The 16,598-nt window shown below is 52.0% G+C and overlaps 1 protein-coding gene across 10 annotated transcripts in view; it reads left to right on the top strand.

Moving 5' to 3' along the window:
- The window catches only part of ARRB1 (arrestin beta 1), a 77,432-nt gene extending 61,696 nt beyond the window's left edge, over positions 1–15,736 (top strand). For 4 of the 10 annotated variants that reach the window (XM_072794648.1, XM_072794647.1, XM_072794652.1 and 1 more), the window contains 8 exons: positions 152–236; positions 690–762; positions 1,605–1,742; positions 3,128–3,211; positions 4,462–4,485; positions 7,247–7,317; positions 8,158–8,209; positions 9,547–15,736. In XM_072794648.1, coding sequence (XP_072650749.1) covers positions 152–236; positions 690–762; positions 1,605–1,742; positions 3,128–3,211; positions 4,462–4,485; positions 7,247–7,317; positions 8,158–8,209; positions 9,547–9,658 — 639 coding nt within the window. In that variant the 3' untranslated portion in view covers positions 9,659–15,736. Of the gene's footprint in view, positions 1–151; positions 237–689; positions 763–1,604; positions 1,743–3,127; positions 3,212–4,461; positions 4,486–7,246; positions 7,318–8,157; positions 8,210–8,367; positions 8,833–9,546 lie in introns of those variants that run through there. The other 6 variants (XM_072794653.1, XM_072794650.1, XM_072794654.1 and 3 more) reach the window with 4 other exon arrangements.
- Positions 15,737–16,598: the final 862 nt, after the last annotated feature.

Below are 16,598 nucleotides of genomic sequence, written 5' to 3'. Positions count from 1 at the left end.
CAGTGGGAAGTGGCTGATGAACTTGAGGCCAACGTCAGAGTGGCCAAAGTCTGGGGAACCCTAGGATATATGATGGGGCCTCTTCTCCCTCCATCTTTCTGGAGCTTTAGTATCCTCTGGTCCAACCCTTCTCTCTTCTTCTGCCTCCCAGATCTATTACCATGGAGAACCCATCAGCGTTAATGTCCACGTCACCAACAACACCAACAAGACAGTGAAGAAGATCAAGATCTCGGGTACCCCGGGTGGAAGGCCACCCCATGGGGCCAGCAAGAGGGAACTCTCCCAAGGGTTGGGGGTGGCTGAAGGTTCTCCCCTTGTTAACAGCCTTGTAGATAACTATTGGCCCGCAGGAAAGCCCAGGGCCTACTCTAGGCCAAAGGGAAAGGCTTTTGAGGCTAGTAACACAGGCTACTCATTGGCCAGGTAATGAGTTTACTGTTTAAGTCACCTACCCTCTAAGTTCCCTGGGTTCTGGGCAAAGCTGTCCCTGAGGGAGACCTTTGGTGATGGAAGGGAACAGGTGTGTTCGGGCTACCCTTTGTGTGGAAGATGAGGGTGGTCTCTTGAACAATCTCCCAGTGCACTCTGGCCATTCTTGGGGCTGAACATCCCCAACTCAAGGGAGCCTGGGATGCCCGGGAGCTGCAGTCCTGGCTCACACCACCTTGTCTCCCTCTCCCTCTCAGTGCGCCAGTATGCGGACATCTGCCTTTTTAACACAGCCCAGTACAAGTGCCCTGTGGCCATGGAAGAGGCTGAGTAAGTGAGCACAAGCCCATCCTTGGATGTGTGGGTGGGGAAATGAGAAGCCCTGGCTGTAGTTACAGATGCAGATGGTTCTTTTCCACCTGACAGAAGGCTGGATCTCAGACTTCCTTGTCGCTCAGAGTAGATCATCCCAAATAGCCTTTTAAGAAAACACCTGCTTGGTTTAGCTACAAGAAAATACATGCCACAGTCAAGGGACAGACCCATTAAAACTAGAATGACCAAATGAGACCTAATGAATCAAAGGGAACTGGGGCTGTAATTACACTGTACCAGAAACCTAGGTTGAAGGACATACTTTGCTCTGAGCTTCCTAACAGCCAAGACAAAGAGGGCAAGGTACTAGGTACACAGTATTTCTTGTCTGATAAGAGAATAATCCAACTTACTAGGTAAAAGGGGTTGTATGTGGGAGGGTAGAGAATAATTACATTTTAAAAATCTAGGCTTGAGGACAGCTACTCTGGTTGAGCATGGAATTTTGTCTCAAGTTTGTTAGCGGCTAAGGCAAGAGATCTCAGATGAAACATCTTTTCTTACCTAAAGGAAGTAGTTACTCTCATTGGAAGACACATCTGTGTGGTTTTTGGTTTTTTTTCCTGGCCCTGCCTCCTCTGGGGAGGCAAGTGCATTTCATATAATTTTTCACGTATGTGTGTGTTTCTTTACATATAATGGCAATGTATTTTTTTTTAATGGCAATGTATTTTGGAAAGTTAAAAACATGTTTTAAATGTTACTATATGGTCTTTGATATGTTCTGACTGGGCTGGGGGTGATGGCTGGGGGTTGGCCCTGGGGGCTGTGTCCACACCTGCCTCCCTTCTTCCCAGTGACACAGTGGCGCCCAGTTCAACATTCTGCAAGGTCTACACCCTGACGCCCTTCCTGGCCAACAACCGAGAGAAGCGGGGCCTTGCCCTGGACGGGAAGCTCAAGCATGAAGACACGAACCTGGCCTCCAGCACCTTGTGAGGACCTGCTTGCCCCACCCCCTGACTCCAGGGGGCCCACACCCACCTTTCCTTTTTCCCACTAGTGCCAGCACATGGTATGGTTACCCTCTCCCCAGGCGTTGTCCCTGATCCATCTTAGGAGCTTGAATTGTCCTCTTACTCCCACCCCTATCTAGGGGTGACACAGAGAGCAAGACGGGCCCCTAGACCCTGCTTCCTTTGTAAGTACTGGGCTCTGCTGGCTTGCCCAGGGGAGGGCAACCTGGAGAGGCTTCTTGCAGAAGGCAGCAGCTCCTGACCTCGTGTCTTCAATCAGACGGGGTGCGTCCCTGAGACAGAGCAAGGCTGGAAGGAAAGGAGTGACTCCAGCACAAGAGGATGAATCAGGAGTCGGAGTGGGGCGTCTGGGGAGATGTGGACAGTGAGCAGGGCTAGACCAGATGTCAGTGTGCCCCTCAAAGGCAGGGATCCCTGGGCCGTATGATCACTCCTGCCTCACGGTCATCACTGACTCTGAGGCTACCCTGCTCTGGTGGAGGCCTGGCATGTGGGGAACTCGCCTTACCCTGGCCATTGAGGCCTGGCCCTCCAGTGGGGCTTTGGCCTGCCTCTGCAACACCCTACCCCTGACTTCCAACATGGATCCTCTGCTCCAGACGCACAGTTGTCCACATGGACATGCTGACCACTTGCCTCCAAGCCTTTGCCCTCTTCTTCCACCCTGGCTCAAATCCTGTCTTCAAGACTTGGTGGAGGGGCCACCTCCTGCATGTCTTCCCCAATACCTCCTCCTCTGCCTTGCCAACCTCCCTCTCCCTCCCTGAACCCGCTGTCTGGCCCTTTGTGCCACACAGATTGCTGGGCAGCAAAAGAAGCAGAGTCCAGGGATCCCTAGGTGGCGCAGCGGTTTGGCGCCTGCCTTTGGCCCAGGGCGCGATCCTGGAGACCCAGGATCGAATCCCACATCAGGCTCCCAGTGCATGGAGCCTGCTTCTCCCTCTGCCTGTGTCTCTGCCTCTCTCTCTCTCTCTCTCTCTCTCTCTCTCTCTGTGACTATCATAAATAAATAAAAAAAAAAAAAAAAAAGAAGCAGAGTCCATCCAACCAGGGGTAGAAAGAGCCCAGCCCTCACCATGCTGCTGGGACTCAGGCCCAGGGAGGAAGGGAGCTATCAGGTGTGCACAGAGAGGGAGTTTGACAGCTGGACATGGGACCCAGGGCTCCAGTTCCCACCCACTCAGGGCAAAGCCTACCTTTCTCATATACTGGGTTCTGTTTGCACCTGGTGGCAGAGTGGCCAAGGAGAGGGACGGTTGGCTACCGCCCCCACTGCACCCAACCCCTGCCATGTCTCTTCCACCCAGCGATCGTCCATGAACCTTCCCTCTGTTACCTTGCAGGTTGAGGGAAGGAGCCAACCGGGAGATCCTGGGCATCATTGTTTCCTACAAAGTGAAAGTGAAGCTGGTGGTATCTCGGGGCGGGTGAGTGTTCTAGCCCAGCTCAAGACTCCTAAGTGCAGAAGGGGTGTCCCAGACCACCCGCAGCCCACTGCCCCAGTCTACCTGTTTGCTGGACCTTTTAGCTGCATCCACCAAGAGGGTAAACCAAGCTTGAAGACTTCCGGTTCCGTCTTCTTCCTTCATGCTCCTTTCCTCCTCCTCTGCCCTCTTTCCATGTTTCTCTTTTACTCCTCCCCCTCCTCCTCTTTCCTATCCCTTTCTGGGCCCATGGGGTTGTTGAGGGGGTGGGGGACGCTTCCTCAGAGTCTATGCTGTGGGGTCTCCAAATGGTTCTTTCCCCTCATTGCATCTTGGGGCACAGTACCCACCCCTGCTCATGCCCATGCTGATCTGCTGAGGAAATGGCTAAAGGGGCTCAGAATCCCAGAGGTGGATTGGGAGTGTTCTGACTCTCCCATTTTACAGATGGGGAAGTAGAGGCCCAAACTGTTTTCCAAACATTTCCTGAAATCTCCTCCCTTAACATCAGGTCGTAGGCTGGGTGCTGGAGTCACTGCAGTGAACCGGACTTATTCTTTGCCCTGGAGCACAGTCTCTGCTCCACCCCCGAAGGTGGAGGCTCTAATAGAACAACTTTTCCCCACAGGTCGGGCCTGTATGTTCTTATAAACCTAGAATGAGGATCTCTAATTTGTCACAGGGCTTTTTGTCTGATTCATAAATTGCTATGAAAAGGTTTGCAAGCTAATAATATTAGACATTAGAATAATGCCTTGTGTAGGTGGCAGTAGCTAATACCACATACTATAAGGATGTCTCAGAATTGCAAACCCCAAATCTCATGTCCTGTGAGTCTGCAGGGCCCCCAGTCTGCCTCAGGCTCTTCCTTGAGGAATCCTCGGTGAATTCCAAATTGATTTCTCGGGTCATCAGAGAGGACCCCTGCCCCCCCCCCACCTCCACTGGGGGCAGGAAGCACAGGGGTTGGTTTTCATGTTTCCTTTGCAGAGGAGGATCCTGGGGTCTCAGCACGGCCTCCTGTGAGGGGTTTTGGCTGAACAGGGCCTGCATTTCAGTCCCTCAGGCAAGACTAATGCCATTTCTGTATATCTCTGAATGAGAGGTCACAGCCATGCAGTGGTGGGTGGGAGTGCATCTCAGGGTGTCCCCTACCTGTGCAGGCAGCAAGGTGGTGAATGAACCTGCTTTCTGTTTTCTTCCTTTCTGAACTCTCTCCTGACCACCTCTCCCGCCTCCTCTGACCCACCCAGCCTGTTGGGAGACCTTGCATCCAGGTAAAGTCCCTGCCTTCAACCTGATTCATCCACCTTCCCGGAGGGTCCAGAGACCACTGGGCTCACTGACTGTCCAGAACTGTAGGGCACTGGGTTGGAAAGAATCTTAGCAGTCACTTTTTTTTTTTTAAGATTTTATTTATGTATTTATTTATTTATTTATTTATTTATTTATTTATTTATTTATTTTATTTATTATTATTTTTTAAATTTATTTGTGAGACATACACAGAGAGAGGCAGAGACACAGGCAGAGGGAGAAGCAGGTTCTCTGCAGGGAGCACAACACAGGACTCGATCCCTGGACCCTGGGATCATGCCCTGAGCCTAAGGCAGAGACTCTCAACCACTGAGCCACCCAGGCGTCCCAGCAGTCACTTTTGATTGCCAGGCTCAGGCATGTGCTGGGACTAGTATCCTCTCCAAAATCATGAGGGAGGTGCAGTTTCTCCTTTATTATTTTTTTTTTAAGATTTTACATATTTATTCATGAGAGACACAGAGAGAGGCAGAGGGAGAAGCAGTCTCCCCGCGAGGAGCCTGATGGGGGACTCGATCTCAGGACCCTGGGAGGACAACCTGACCAAAGTCAGACACTCAACCACTGAGCCACCCAGGTGTCCCCAGTGTTTCCTTTAAAAAACCTTGCCCTGTTTTTTTCATCCCACGCAAGTGACAGGAACCTTTGCCAACAGCAAAGTCAGCTTCATTGAGCGTGGGGGGGAGGGGGATAGTCCCCCCCCCCCCTCAAAGTCTAATGTTTTGGAGAAATGCTGGCTTCATGGCTTCCAAACTTGTACACTAATGAAAATTAACTGCTGGCCATGTGTTGCTAAGGAGAGGTCCTGTGGAGATGTGCTCCCGTAGACAAGACTCCTTGTAGCCAGCTAGATCCAGGCACATTCCAAAAAAGGCTTGTGCCGCACATGCAGTGGTGTTTTGCCTCCTCCTGTCACAAGATGGCAGTATTGTTCATCCCAAAAAATCAGTCTATTTGGAGAGGTGAAATTAATTCAATTTAGTTCAGTTCAGTATAATCCAATAAAGATTTCCTGAACCCAGATTTGTGCCTAGCCTTGTGCTACATGCTGAGGTTCCAGGGAGGACTCAGGCCTACCCCCTGCCCTTCATCACTCATGGCCCGTTGGAAGGTTAATGTCCAGATCTTCCGTCCATATTCCGTATGGCTTTCATGAAGGCTGGCATGCTCACTCTTCCATTCTGTTAGCTCACCTTTCCAAGTGAACCTGGAAAAGCAATCCCCTTAGGAAGCAAAAAGAAAAAAAAGCCAGATCATTTCAGTAGCCTATGGATCTTCCTTGTCCCTATTGAGGGGAAGTAATGATTGATTCTGGCAGGTGCAAATTTCACAGTTCAATCAAACCTTTTATCTACCTCATCTCCAAGAAGTTCTAGTGGTTCTAAGAAGGTAAGCGTTGTTTTCTCCTGTTTTCCAGATGAGCTCAGTAGGAGACTTGAAGATGTCAAAGTACCCCCCACCCCCACCCCAACAGTGCTGGGCCTGAGAATGGACCTTTCTGGTCGCACAGCTTCTGCCCCTGCCTGCTCTGTTCCCTTCTCCCTTCCTCCCTGCCAGCGGGGCCCTGGGCAGCAATGCCAGTAAAATGAGGCTGTGCCGGAAGGTGCTTGCAGTCGGCAGGGCCTCCTAGGTGACAACACCCCAAGCTGAGAGGAGGAGCTTGCATAGCTGCTTCTGGAGGAGTAGAGAGCAGAGGATGGGTAGGAATCACCTCCTCAATTCAGAGCTGTTATCACTCCGTGGCTGAGGATGTGACTTATGGAGTCAGAATCCTATCTCTCACTTCCAAAAAAAAGGGAAAGAAAAGAATCCCATCTTTCAGTTTCCATTAATAGTTATGTGGCCTTGAAAAAAAAGTTCTGTGACCTTATGTAATATATTTCTCCTCCTGTGCCTCAGTTTCCTTATCTGTACATTTGGTATAATGGGATTGTTGTGGAGATTAAATGAGCTACTCTGTAATAATCCTTAGCACAGAGTCTGCACCATGTGTCTGCTCCTGTTATTATTTTGCTCCTCAGGGCCAAGGGGAGGGAAGTCCCGGTCAGAAGCACCTGGTGGCGTCAGCACCTCTCCTATTCCCCATCACCCGACCCTCCATCCCTACAGGGCTTCAAGGAAGGCTTAATGCACAGTGTAGAGAGCCCTGGGGCCCAGGGCCATATAACTTGAACTTAATTAAACTAACCTCAGCAGTGCATCATCCAGGTGGCAGGGGGCTAAGGCCCCTGGAGCACTTTAGAAGAGCCTCAAGGAGATGTTAGAAGGTGGGACTGAGGAGGGGGGAGGAGGGAGGGACGTGTTCCAGACAGGAGGTTGGGAAGGGCAGTGTTAGGGAGGGCTGGACTGGCTGTGACAATTTGAGGCTTGCAGAGTCCCAGGGCACCTCTGGAGCCACTGAGGGACCAAAGGACACACTGCCCTAGGCAATCCTTTTCCCACCCCTAGGCCTCCTCTCCACTCATGAGAATCCAGGGATCCTAATCAGGAAAAGGGAGATTTCCATTTCTTTTTGGAGCCAGCAGGAAAGGTCTTCTAATTCACGCCTAGAGAGAGTAAGGTTCCGACAGTGGCAGAACTGGAGCCTCAGTCCAGATTTCCTGCCTCCACTGAGAGCTCGCTCCTCTGACCATAAAACCCCAGTCCTCAAACTGATGGGGCATTGCGTTTTCTAGCCTGAGACTGAGCTAGAGGCTTAACGGGTCTGGGTCTTTGTTTCAGTGACGTGGCTGTGGAACTGCCCTTCACCCTAATGCACCCCAAGCCCAAAGAGGAACCTCCACATCGTGAAGGTAGGCAGGATCTGTGGGTCACTGAAGTGGGAGTTTCCGAATTGCCCACCCCATTCTCCACCAGCTGCTGTCTCTCCCCATCACCCCATCTCACTCTGGGTTAGCCATCAGCCCAGGGTCACCCTTTTTCCTCAGCTCCCCAGGATCTTTTGTGAAGCCCACACTCTTCTGTTTGCATCTGACTCCCCCCAAAGATAGAGAGGTCTGACTCCTTCCTCCTTGGGGATGGAAGTTGGGAGTGGAGGGGGCTCACTGGCCATACTTGGAGCTCTTGTCTTGCATCCAGGCATAGGGAAAGGAGCTGCACAGATAAGATGGCCCCTGGACACACCTTAATGATTCTTTCAAGTGATACCAGATTGGCCACATTTCCTTATGTCTAAGACTGTTTGAGTTGAAAGAGACAACTCTATAGTATGTACTACAAAGAAGGAAAAGTGTTCTCACAATTAAACAATGGAATGCCATTGATTCTAAAACATACCCAAAGTTCGGAGAGGTGAAATGTGAAGAAAAAAACAAAACAAAACAGTTGTCTTAACACTAAATGAAAGTCATGTATTTAAGAAAAGAATCTAAGTCATGCAGGAGACATGCCAAAGGAGCAGGGTCCAGAGGTTTTTCTGTTCTTCTGGAGCTGCTAGGGCCCCCACCCCGGGGCGGGGGTTCCTTGGACCTTCCCTGGACGGGATGGTTTGAGGGTGTTTTCGAGACCAGGGACCAACCCTTCTTCCCCACTTAGGGCCCCCCATCTTAGCCTGGTTACCCTAGGGTGGGGGCCAGTGCCCACCTGCCCCCATGCCCCACTAACACGTGGCCGTCTGCCCACCCTGTGTTTAGTTCCAGAGAACGAGGCTCCAGTAGATACCAATCTCATAGAACTTGACACAAAGTAAGCCAAACCCTGCCTGCAGAGGTCTGGGGCTTGGGGGTGGGGTGCCTGGGGCGGTGGGCGGGGCGACGGGGTCATTTGCATATATACTTATTAACCCCTGAGGAACAGCTGGTCTAACCCGGTCTGCTGAGAGCTGCCTCTGCTCGCCTCTTCAGCAACCTGCTTGCCTGCATGTGATTTGAAGGACCCTCCGTGCCTGTTCCTCTTCCTCCTGCCTTGGCGGGGTCTGTCTTCCTCCCTCGTCCTTGCACGTCCGTCCGTCAGTCCGTTCGTCCATCCACAGCGCCTGCTCGGCTCTCACAGGGCTGGTTTGGTTCGGGCCCTGGGCTGGGCTCTCCTGCGCTGCCCGCGCCCAGCCAGTGGAATCAGGCTGTGGGGGTGGGGATGGTTCTGGGGGCTCTTGCTGCTTCTGACTCCTGAGGACTGATCCGGATTTCCCTGCCGTCAAAGGCCATCGCCTCACCGGACAGTTGCCAGAGGCTGGAGGACCTAGGCCGACATCATGAACCACCTCCAGAACCAAGCAGCTTTCTCTCTGCAGCTCCAAATCCACCCTTTCCTTGTCCCCCAGGAGAAATTTGGGATATGGGGATCTCAAGTCATGCCGTGAGGACCCCTCATGTGGCTGGCTGAATTCTGTGGGGCTGGGGCTTGGGTGGGCCTAAGCATACATGTTATGTGATAGAACAGAACTCACTGTTCTTAGAAGCAGTCCTGAGTCCTGAAACCCCATTCAGGCACCCCCTTTCCTCACCCACCCTTCCTCTGCCTCACTATTTAGATTTGCTACCCCCAGGCCCCCTCCTATCCAACATCCTTCAGGATAGAGTATGAGCTGACCGCTCCCTGGAGAAAGGACATTTCATGGTTTTCTCTCCCACTAAGATGAGCCCAAGCCTTCCTGTGCTCCCTGAGGGTAGTTCTTTGGGTGGGTGGTAGGGTTTCTTGGGCCTCTTCTACAGGATTCAGAATAGGCTATGAAACTATTGGTGGCCTGGCCTCTTACAGCAGGCACAAATTCTTCCTCTGTTCCCAGCCTGGCCACACTGGCCTCCACCCCCATTTGATATCTCCTCCACCCCCAAATCCTTAAGAACTGGGTCACTTGCCAGCCCTTAGGCATGAAAGTCAAACTCATGCATCCCTCTGGTATTTCCACAACTAGCTGGAGTCCAGACGCAACCGGTCCGTTGGTCACTGATGTGCCAGCCTGGCAGGCCTTTCTGCCCAAGGGCAACCCCAGGGGCCAGCCTCTAAGTCCTATCTGACCTTCTGGAGAGGCCTACTCTCCCTGCCTTGCAAACACACCCCATTTTCCTTGTCTTTCCCACCAGCGATGACGACATTGTGTTTGAGGACTTTGCCCGCCAGAGGCTGAAAGGCGTGAAGGACGACAAGGAGGAAGAGGAGGATGGTACTGGCTCACCACAGCTCAACGACAGATAGACTGGGGCCTGCCCTCCCTCTGGGCAGCTCCACGGCCGCTCTCATGCACTAGGATGCTTACTCGTCTTCTTCCTGTCCTCGTTCCCTCTCCCCTTGTTCTTCTAGTTTCTACCAGGGGGCCCAATGGTCTCCCGGGTTACGGTGGTGAACCTCCGGCCTCAGGATTGGCCCATCACCGTGCTGTCAGGGCCACATGGGCCACCTTCAACCCTCTCACCCCTCTCATGGGTCACCCCTCCAGGCCTCCCCCCTTTTCCTGCTGACTCCAGAAAGGCCATCCTGGCTTTGGCCTTGGGATTTGACTTGGGATGGGGAGCAGAATGGGGAGGGTGGGGCAGAGATCTCAAGACATGTGAGGAGATGGCCACGGTCCCAGGTGGCTGGCGCATCTCTGGCAGCTAAAAGATGACCGTGCCAAGGGCTACCCTCTTCTGGCTAGGAGGGGCACACCTGTGGATAGGGTCTCAATACCTTTTTGGCATTTGGATCTACCAAACGCCTCTCCCCTTCCACCCCTCTGTCCCCATCCTGTGTCCCTCTGTGTCTGCCAGTGACATTGGTGAAGGTTCACGGACCTCAGGAGTAGAGAAAAGCTACTGGACTGCCATTCTTACCAGCAGTTACCCAGTCTAAGGCAAGCTGTGTGAACTAGCCCGTCTAATTCAGTACTATCAGGATGGAACGTCCTAGCTACCTTGTAGCTTCTGTGTGTGTCCTATCTGTACACATGCATAGAGAGACAAGGGAGGGGTCTTCACAAAGCACTACCTGGTGGCATAGTGAGTCCACACTCCTGAGGAGGTTTCCGGAAAGGTGGCTCTGAAAGCTGGGGTTAGGGGCAAGAAGGTGAGGATCTGCTCTTCTCTCCTTTACAGATGTAAGAGCAAACAGTGATCCCATGGGAAGTAAGGCTGGAGGTCCAGATGGGGCTGGGGACACCCATATCCTACTACCTCCCCTTGCAGTTTTCCACAGCTGGGCTGGGCTGGCCCTGCAGGCTGGGAGAGAGTGCTCGAGGCCACCATGCCCACAGTCAGGGCCTCCTCCCCCAGGAGGCAGCATGGTCCATTGATATCCCTCACCTAAAAGGAAGGGGGCTGCTGGGTATCCAGGAACCCTTCATTTCCTTGGGGAGTTGATTCCCCCACACACCGTCCATCCCCCCGCCACCCACCACCAGTAGCTCCCAGTGCCATGGATACCCAGTACCCATTAACTGGTGTTGCTTGATTGGGACCTGGGGCATTTTTAGGCAATAAGGCAGGCAGATGATGAGGTAGAAATTGATAAAAGGTATTTGTTCTTGTTTGGCCTTTGACACCCACTTACTGTGTGACCTTGGACAAGTTCCTTTCTCCTTCTGGGCCTCAGTTCTTCACCTAGAAGACCAAAGGGTTTGACCAGATGATCACAAAGGGACCTCCCAGCTCTGGCCTCCAAGAATATGTAAACCTCAAAGTTTCTGGTATGACTGGTAGAGCCAGATACAGACCATTGACAATGGTCTGTCTGCTTCCAGGGGTGATTTATTGGGCCCCAGAGGTAGCAGGGCCATGGGGAGCTCCTAGCCCACCCCTTCCCAGGCCCTTCTTGGGCCCCTGGAAGGTCCTCTGATGTCAAGCTGTGGCCATAGCTAGCATGAGCTATTTGGCCCTAGGGCCTGAATATTCTAGAAGACCAAGCTTGCATTTGCTTTGACAGGGCCCTTGGGTACCTCACAGCTCCCTGTGGATGCAGACTCCCTGAGGTTTACCTTATACCCAAGTGAATATATTGCTTAGCAGGGTGGGGGTGGGGGTCTTTCCTCCATCTCTGCTCCCATTTATCTCTGTCCCATACTTGCCTGATAAAGAAGACAACAAAATTTTATTATGCAAGTTGGGACTCAGCCCTCTTCAGTCCAGCCCCTCCCGGGGTGGGCAGTGTCACCATTATCCATGGTGAGAATACCCAGTTCACAAGCCTGGCACTGCACCCCAGCCCTTCCCCTCCTGAATCTCATGAAAACTCGATTCTAGGGAGCCCTACCCCATGTCAGGCCCAAGGCAGCTTGGGGCAGCCATATATTATCCTGGCCAGCTCTGGGTGCCCCAGGCATCCAGCCCCTACCAGAGCTTGCTTGCAGTTACACCTCATCGGATGGCTGAAGAGTTGACAAAGGGCTGGAACAGCACATGCCGAGCACTGCTCTCCAGTGGCTTCCTCTGGAACCTTTGAGGCTGGGATGAGACCCTTTAGGATTTGAGGTGATCACTCCCTTCCATCCCTTCCTTCATGCCTCACCCATGCACGTGATAGATTTGTCAGCCTGTTTTCTTAAGCTTCTTCACCTCAATATCACACTCACCCTTCTGGGTTTGTCCCAGTGTTTGGCTGAAATTTCTCCACCTGCAGGAAGTATTAGAGCCCCACCTAGACTTTTACCTTTGGGGCCCAGGGCTGCAGAAGGGCAGCCCTTGACCTCAGGAAGCTCATGGTCAGGTGAAAGTTATAGGGGGAAGTCATGGGGGCCACTGCATTCAGGGCTCCTTGGCTGCTGCTAGTCCATATAGTGCCTTGATGTGAGTTAGAAGCAGTGCACCTTCCAGGTGGACCGGCCCATGTTGGAATGCACAGCTTTGTGAATGGTGCACGGGCTGGAGTTTAGCCCCACTTACCCTAGCCAGTGCAACACAAGCTGGAGTGTTTCCTTGGGCCTCTTCCTGGGAGAAGGACCCAGAGCATCTTTCAGAGCTTTTGATTGGTTCCAGACCCCACTCTGCCTGCAGCCCACAACTATGACCAAGTCCTTCTATGCAGGGTCCCTGGATAGAAGGACTGGAGTCAGCCTGTCTAGAGTCAGGTGAGACCTTGGAGTGAGATTGGGGGTGAAGGAGCCCCACTGGGCCCCAGGCACCAGCCCATAGTTTTGGCTCTGTGCTGACCACACTGGTACCTTCCAGTGGGCCATGTAGGTGGCATATAGAGAGCAGTCTGGGCAGGAAGGAAGAGCATGGTCCAGGGTGAAAACCTACAGGCAGAGGCCGGCTGGACTTTCTCAGCATTTCACCCATGAGAAGGGTTAGGCCCCATGAAGAGAAGAACTGAATTATTCAGTTGGACTCCATGGGCTGTCTCAGCCTCAAAGCACAGAGGGTGAGAGTGGGCACACTGGGGGCTGGTTTTAGCTCGGCTCATTGCTGAAAAGCTGGTTCCCACGTGGTGCCGTGAAAAGCATGCTGGCCTGGAAGTCCACACTGCCTCCGGTCTAGTTGTCACCAACCAGCTGAGTAGCCTTGAGCAAGTCACTCAACCTCTTGGGCTCAATTTCCCTAACTATAAAATGGGACAGTAATCCCTTCTCCACCTGACTCAAGGCGCTTGAAGCCCAGATGAGATGAAAGTCAGCTCTGTAAGCTGCAGATGGCTGCACAGACTGTGGTCCTACCACTGCAGGGCAGTAGCCCAGGGTCACACAGGAAGATCACTGCGGGCTGAGTCCTCCTCCCACCAGTCTTCATCTCTTGCCCCCTTCTCTCTTAGGCAGATGTCAACCAGAAGGAGATGCAGTCAGTTTGGGTTTGGTGACACAGCTGAGAGAAAAATGCAGACACTATTCAGGAATGCCTTACCCACAGAGAGTGGTCCCAGCAATCATGACAGAGAGACAAGCCATGGAGATTGCCAGGGATTGGGCTGGTGGGCATCCTGGACCCTCCCAGTCCTGGTGCCACTCCCATCTCCCAGTTTTTTGATCCCACAGAGGCCAGGAAGCCTTGGCTCTGATCCCAGATTAGGGAGAGCCACTAGCCTCCAGGCCCAGGGAGGGCCAAACCACTATTCCATCAAAGAACCCCAAGGGTGAGGTGGAATAGAAATTGCCCTTTATAGTGGAAGGCCTCCTCCATCACAGCTACCAATACACCTTGATGACACTTGGGAGGCATTTGGGCCCAGGGAAAACCCAGGCCCCTTACCCTGCTGACCCGTTCCCCAGTGGTTCCAGTGTCCCACAAAGACAGCTTCTCCTACCAGTGACTGGGGACGGGACATTCTTCACCCATCCCAGAGGAAGGCATTGGCCCCAATCTTGAACTATTATAGGGTCTTACAGGCATAGGCCTATATCTCTTCTGTTTTTCTTTTTAAAGTCGACAAGGACCAAAACACACTCTATCTTGACCTACATGCATAAGCCTGCATCGAGCAGTTTGATGGCATCTTGCCATCTTTGTCCAGGCAGGTCTACTGCTTCTGTCCTCCCTCCAGGACTGAGATGGCCTACCTGTGGGGCAGGATCCCCACCTCTTCCACTCCCCTGCAGAGTTCCTGCACTGTGGCTTCAAAGAGAGGCCCATCGAAGGAGGGGCACCTCTGTCCCCCAGCAATCTCCTCCAACTCTTCACTCTGAAAGGGGAGTCAAAGCACAGGTCCTCAGGACCCATGACCTACAGACACTCTGATATAGTGGTTTTCAAACCAGGTGCTGTGGAACTCCTGGGTTTCACAGAGCTTCACCAGGGGCTGCTAAAGTGGGAAGATGGGGGTGGAGGCAAAGGCGAGGTCTCCAGCTCTCCCCCATCCCCACTTCCACCAGGACAACTCTGCTTTCATCTGTCTTGCCTATTGAGGTTACACCTTCAAACTTTGGAAGAAAAGCTTCATCAAACCACCATTCTGAGGTTTGATCTTCAACCAGCAAGCACAGGTTCTCTTCTTGCTTTTCATGTTGGAATGGCTCTAGCATTCCAATACAAAGTGTCTTTGTATTGGAACTTGGGTTGCAACCCAGGCCCAAGCACTTGCTTACACACACACACACACACACACACACACACACACACACACACACAAACACGATGGTTTTGCGACATACCCACCCTGAAGCTCTGGCCTGGGTTTTGATTTGGGCAAGGGCCTGGTGCTCAGTGAGGATGGGTCTTGCCTTGATATCAGCCCATGCAGTGTAGGGGACTGTGGAACAAGGAAATAGGCCCAGCCCCTACCCCACAGCTTGTGTCTGCACCCCACTCCCCTGGCCCAGGCCTAAGGGACACATGGGAGAAGGAGAAACTAGACTCAGGTTCTTCTTTACGTGTAGCCAGATGGATGGACGTCTGGGTTTTTCCAAAAGAAATGTTGAGGGAGGACTTTATGCCAGAGGTCCCTCCATAAGGACATAGTCCCTCTAGAGACTTTTAAGTGGAAAGTTTCCTTTGAGCAATTCTAATAGGATTCTATTCCCACATCAGTGGACAAGCAAGTTTGGGGGCAACAGAAAGGTGCCTGAAGAGATGCTACGGTCTCCCACTCACAGTCTCCCGCATTCTCTGCCAACTTGCCCCTCTGCACGAGTTCCCCACAAGAGCTGACCAAGGGGTGGCACATTGGGGAGACCTGGACTAGCCTTTGACAGGGGATCCTGCTTGGCCTCCTCCCACTGAGGGCATTCTAGGTGGAAATACGAGGCTCAGGGCACAGCAGACTATGTGGCATGGGAGAAAGAGTCCTAAGTGCAGTCTGAGTATGCCCCTGGGAACCTCCACTGAACTCAATTTCCCCATGTGTAAGATGGGGCTTGTGCCAGGCCCTGCTCACCTCACAGGTTACTGCAAGGGGAGGTCATGGGAAGTATGATAGGTGGTATCATACATGAATGATGAATGAAGTGGGAGTCACACAAACTTGGGGTGTAGACATGGCCTGCACGGTAGATCAGCAAGTACTTGGGAGAATGAGTACGGGAGGTGCCATCTTCCTGGGGCATCTCTGCTCAGAGTTAAGGTCTAGCCACACAGATGCTATGGGAGACCGGTCTCTTGCTACCCAATGGGAGCCAGCATTCAGCTTGGCACAGTGACTATGGATCCTGGACGCAGGGAGTGACAGGTGTCTGGGACAGGTCTCCAGGTCCGTAGCCCTTCTGTTAAGTGATTATTTTGTGACACCCTCTTTCCTGGGCCACCTGCCAGGTTTATCTGTTGTACCTGTGGCATTCCTTATTATGTCAGATAAGTTATTACAGTTTATTCAACTCTAACAGGACAAATGAACAAGAGAACCATAAATAGGAGACCATTAAAGGTCTTTTGTGACAGATGCTGGATGTGCAATCATTTCTGTCTCATTAGCTCACGGCAAGACATAGATCAGCAAATCCTCTCCCTACTGCCTTGGAATGTTGGGCAGGACCTGTGGATGGGTCAGGTGTTTTCTTCCTTCTCCCTGGCCCCAACTCCGACCTGGTTCCTGCACCCCCTTCTGGAAACTGCCAAAGAGCTTTCTCTTCTTCCCTCTGCCATTTACCAGTCTTCTGGCCTTGGAGAAGTCGCCAGACCTCTCAGGCATCACTGGATCCCATGACCCCTGGTTTGCTCCTCAGGTAAAGCCATCCTATCTTCTCTTTGGCACCACCAACCACTTCAGCCAGAATCCTGCCCCAGTCCCAGCCCCTGGTCTTATTCAGTTCTCATCTCCTGCTCTGCTGGGTCTCCCTGAAGTCACTTCACTTTTCCATAATTTACGCACTGCCTGTTCCAAAAAAACACATGGAAGGAGTGGGGATATATGTGAGGAAGATTCAAAGTTCTAAATGATAATATTCTGTATTAACAAAAGGGACATTCCAATGAATGTAAGATGACTTTTCTAGAAAATTGATTATGTATGAAAAATAATTTTTTTACATTCCTTTAAAATAATGTGTAACTTAGATCAAAGCATTGCCCTCCTGGTTGACCAGAAGGTGGTCTCTTTCCTCTGATGCTCCCTTTAGGCCACAGAAGGTAGTGGGAAGACACTGACATCTGAATTAGGAGACATCAGCTAGGGCTTTCATTCTGCCTTCCTGCATGGTCTGTGTCAGTCTGGGTTCAGAGAAATGGCCTATGCTCATATTTCAATATCAGGGATTTTATTGATGAAGCTGGTTATAATGTTGCAAGAGTTAAAAGGGGAAGTG

Source organism: Canis lupus, chromosome 23, assembly GCF_048164855.1.
Source record: "Canis lupus baileyi chromosome 23, mCanLup2.hap1, whole genome shotgun sequence".
NCBI lineage: Eukaryota > Metazoa > Chordata > Mammalia > Carnivora > Canidae > Canis > Canis lupus.
Note: the sequence above shows the minus strand (reverse complement) of the source record. Positions and strands in the feature narration are given on the sequence as shown.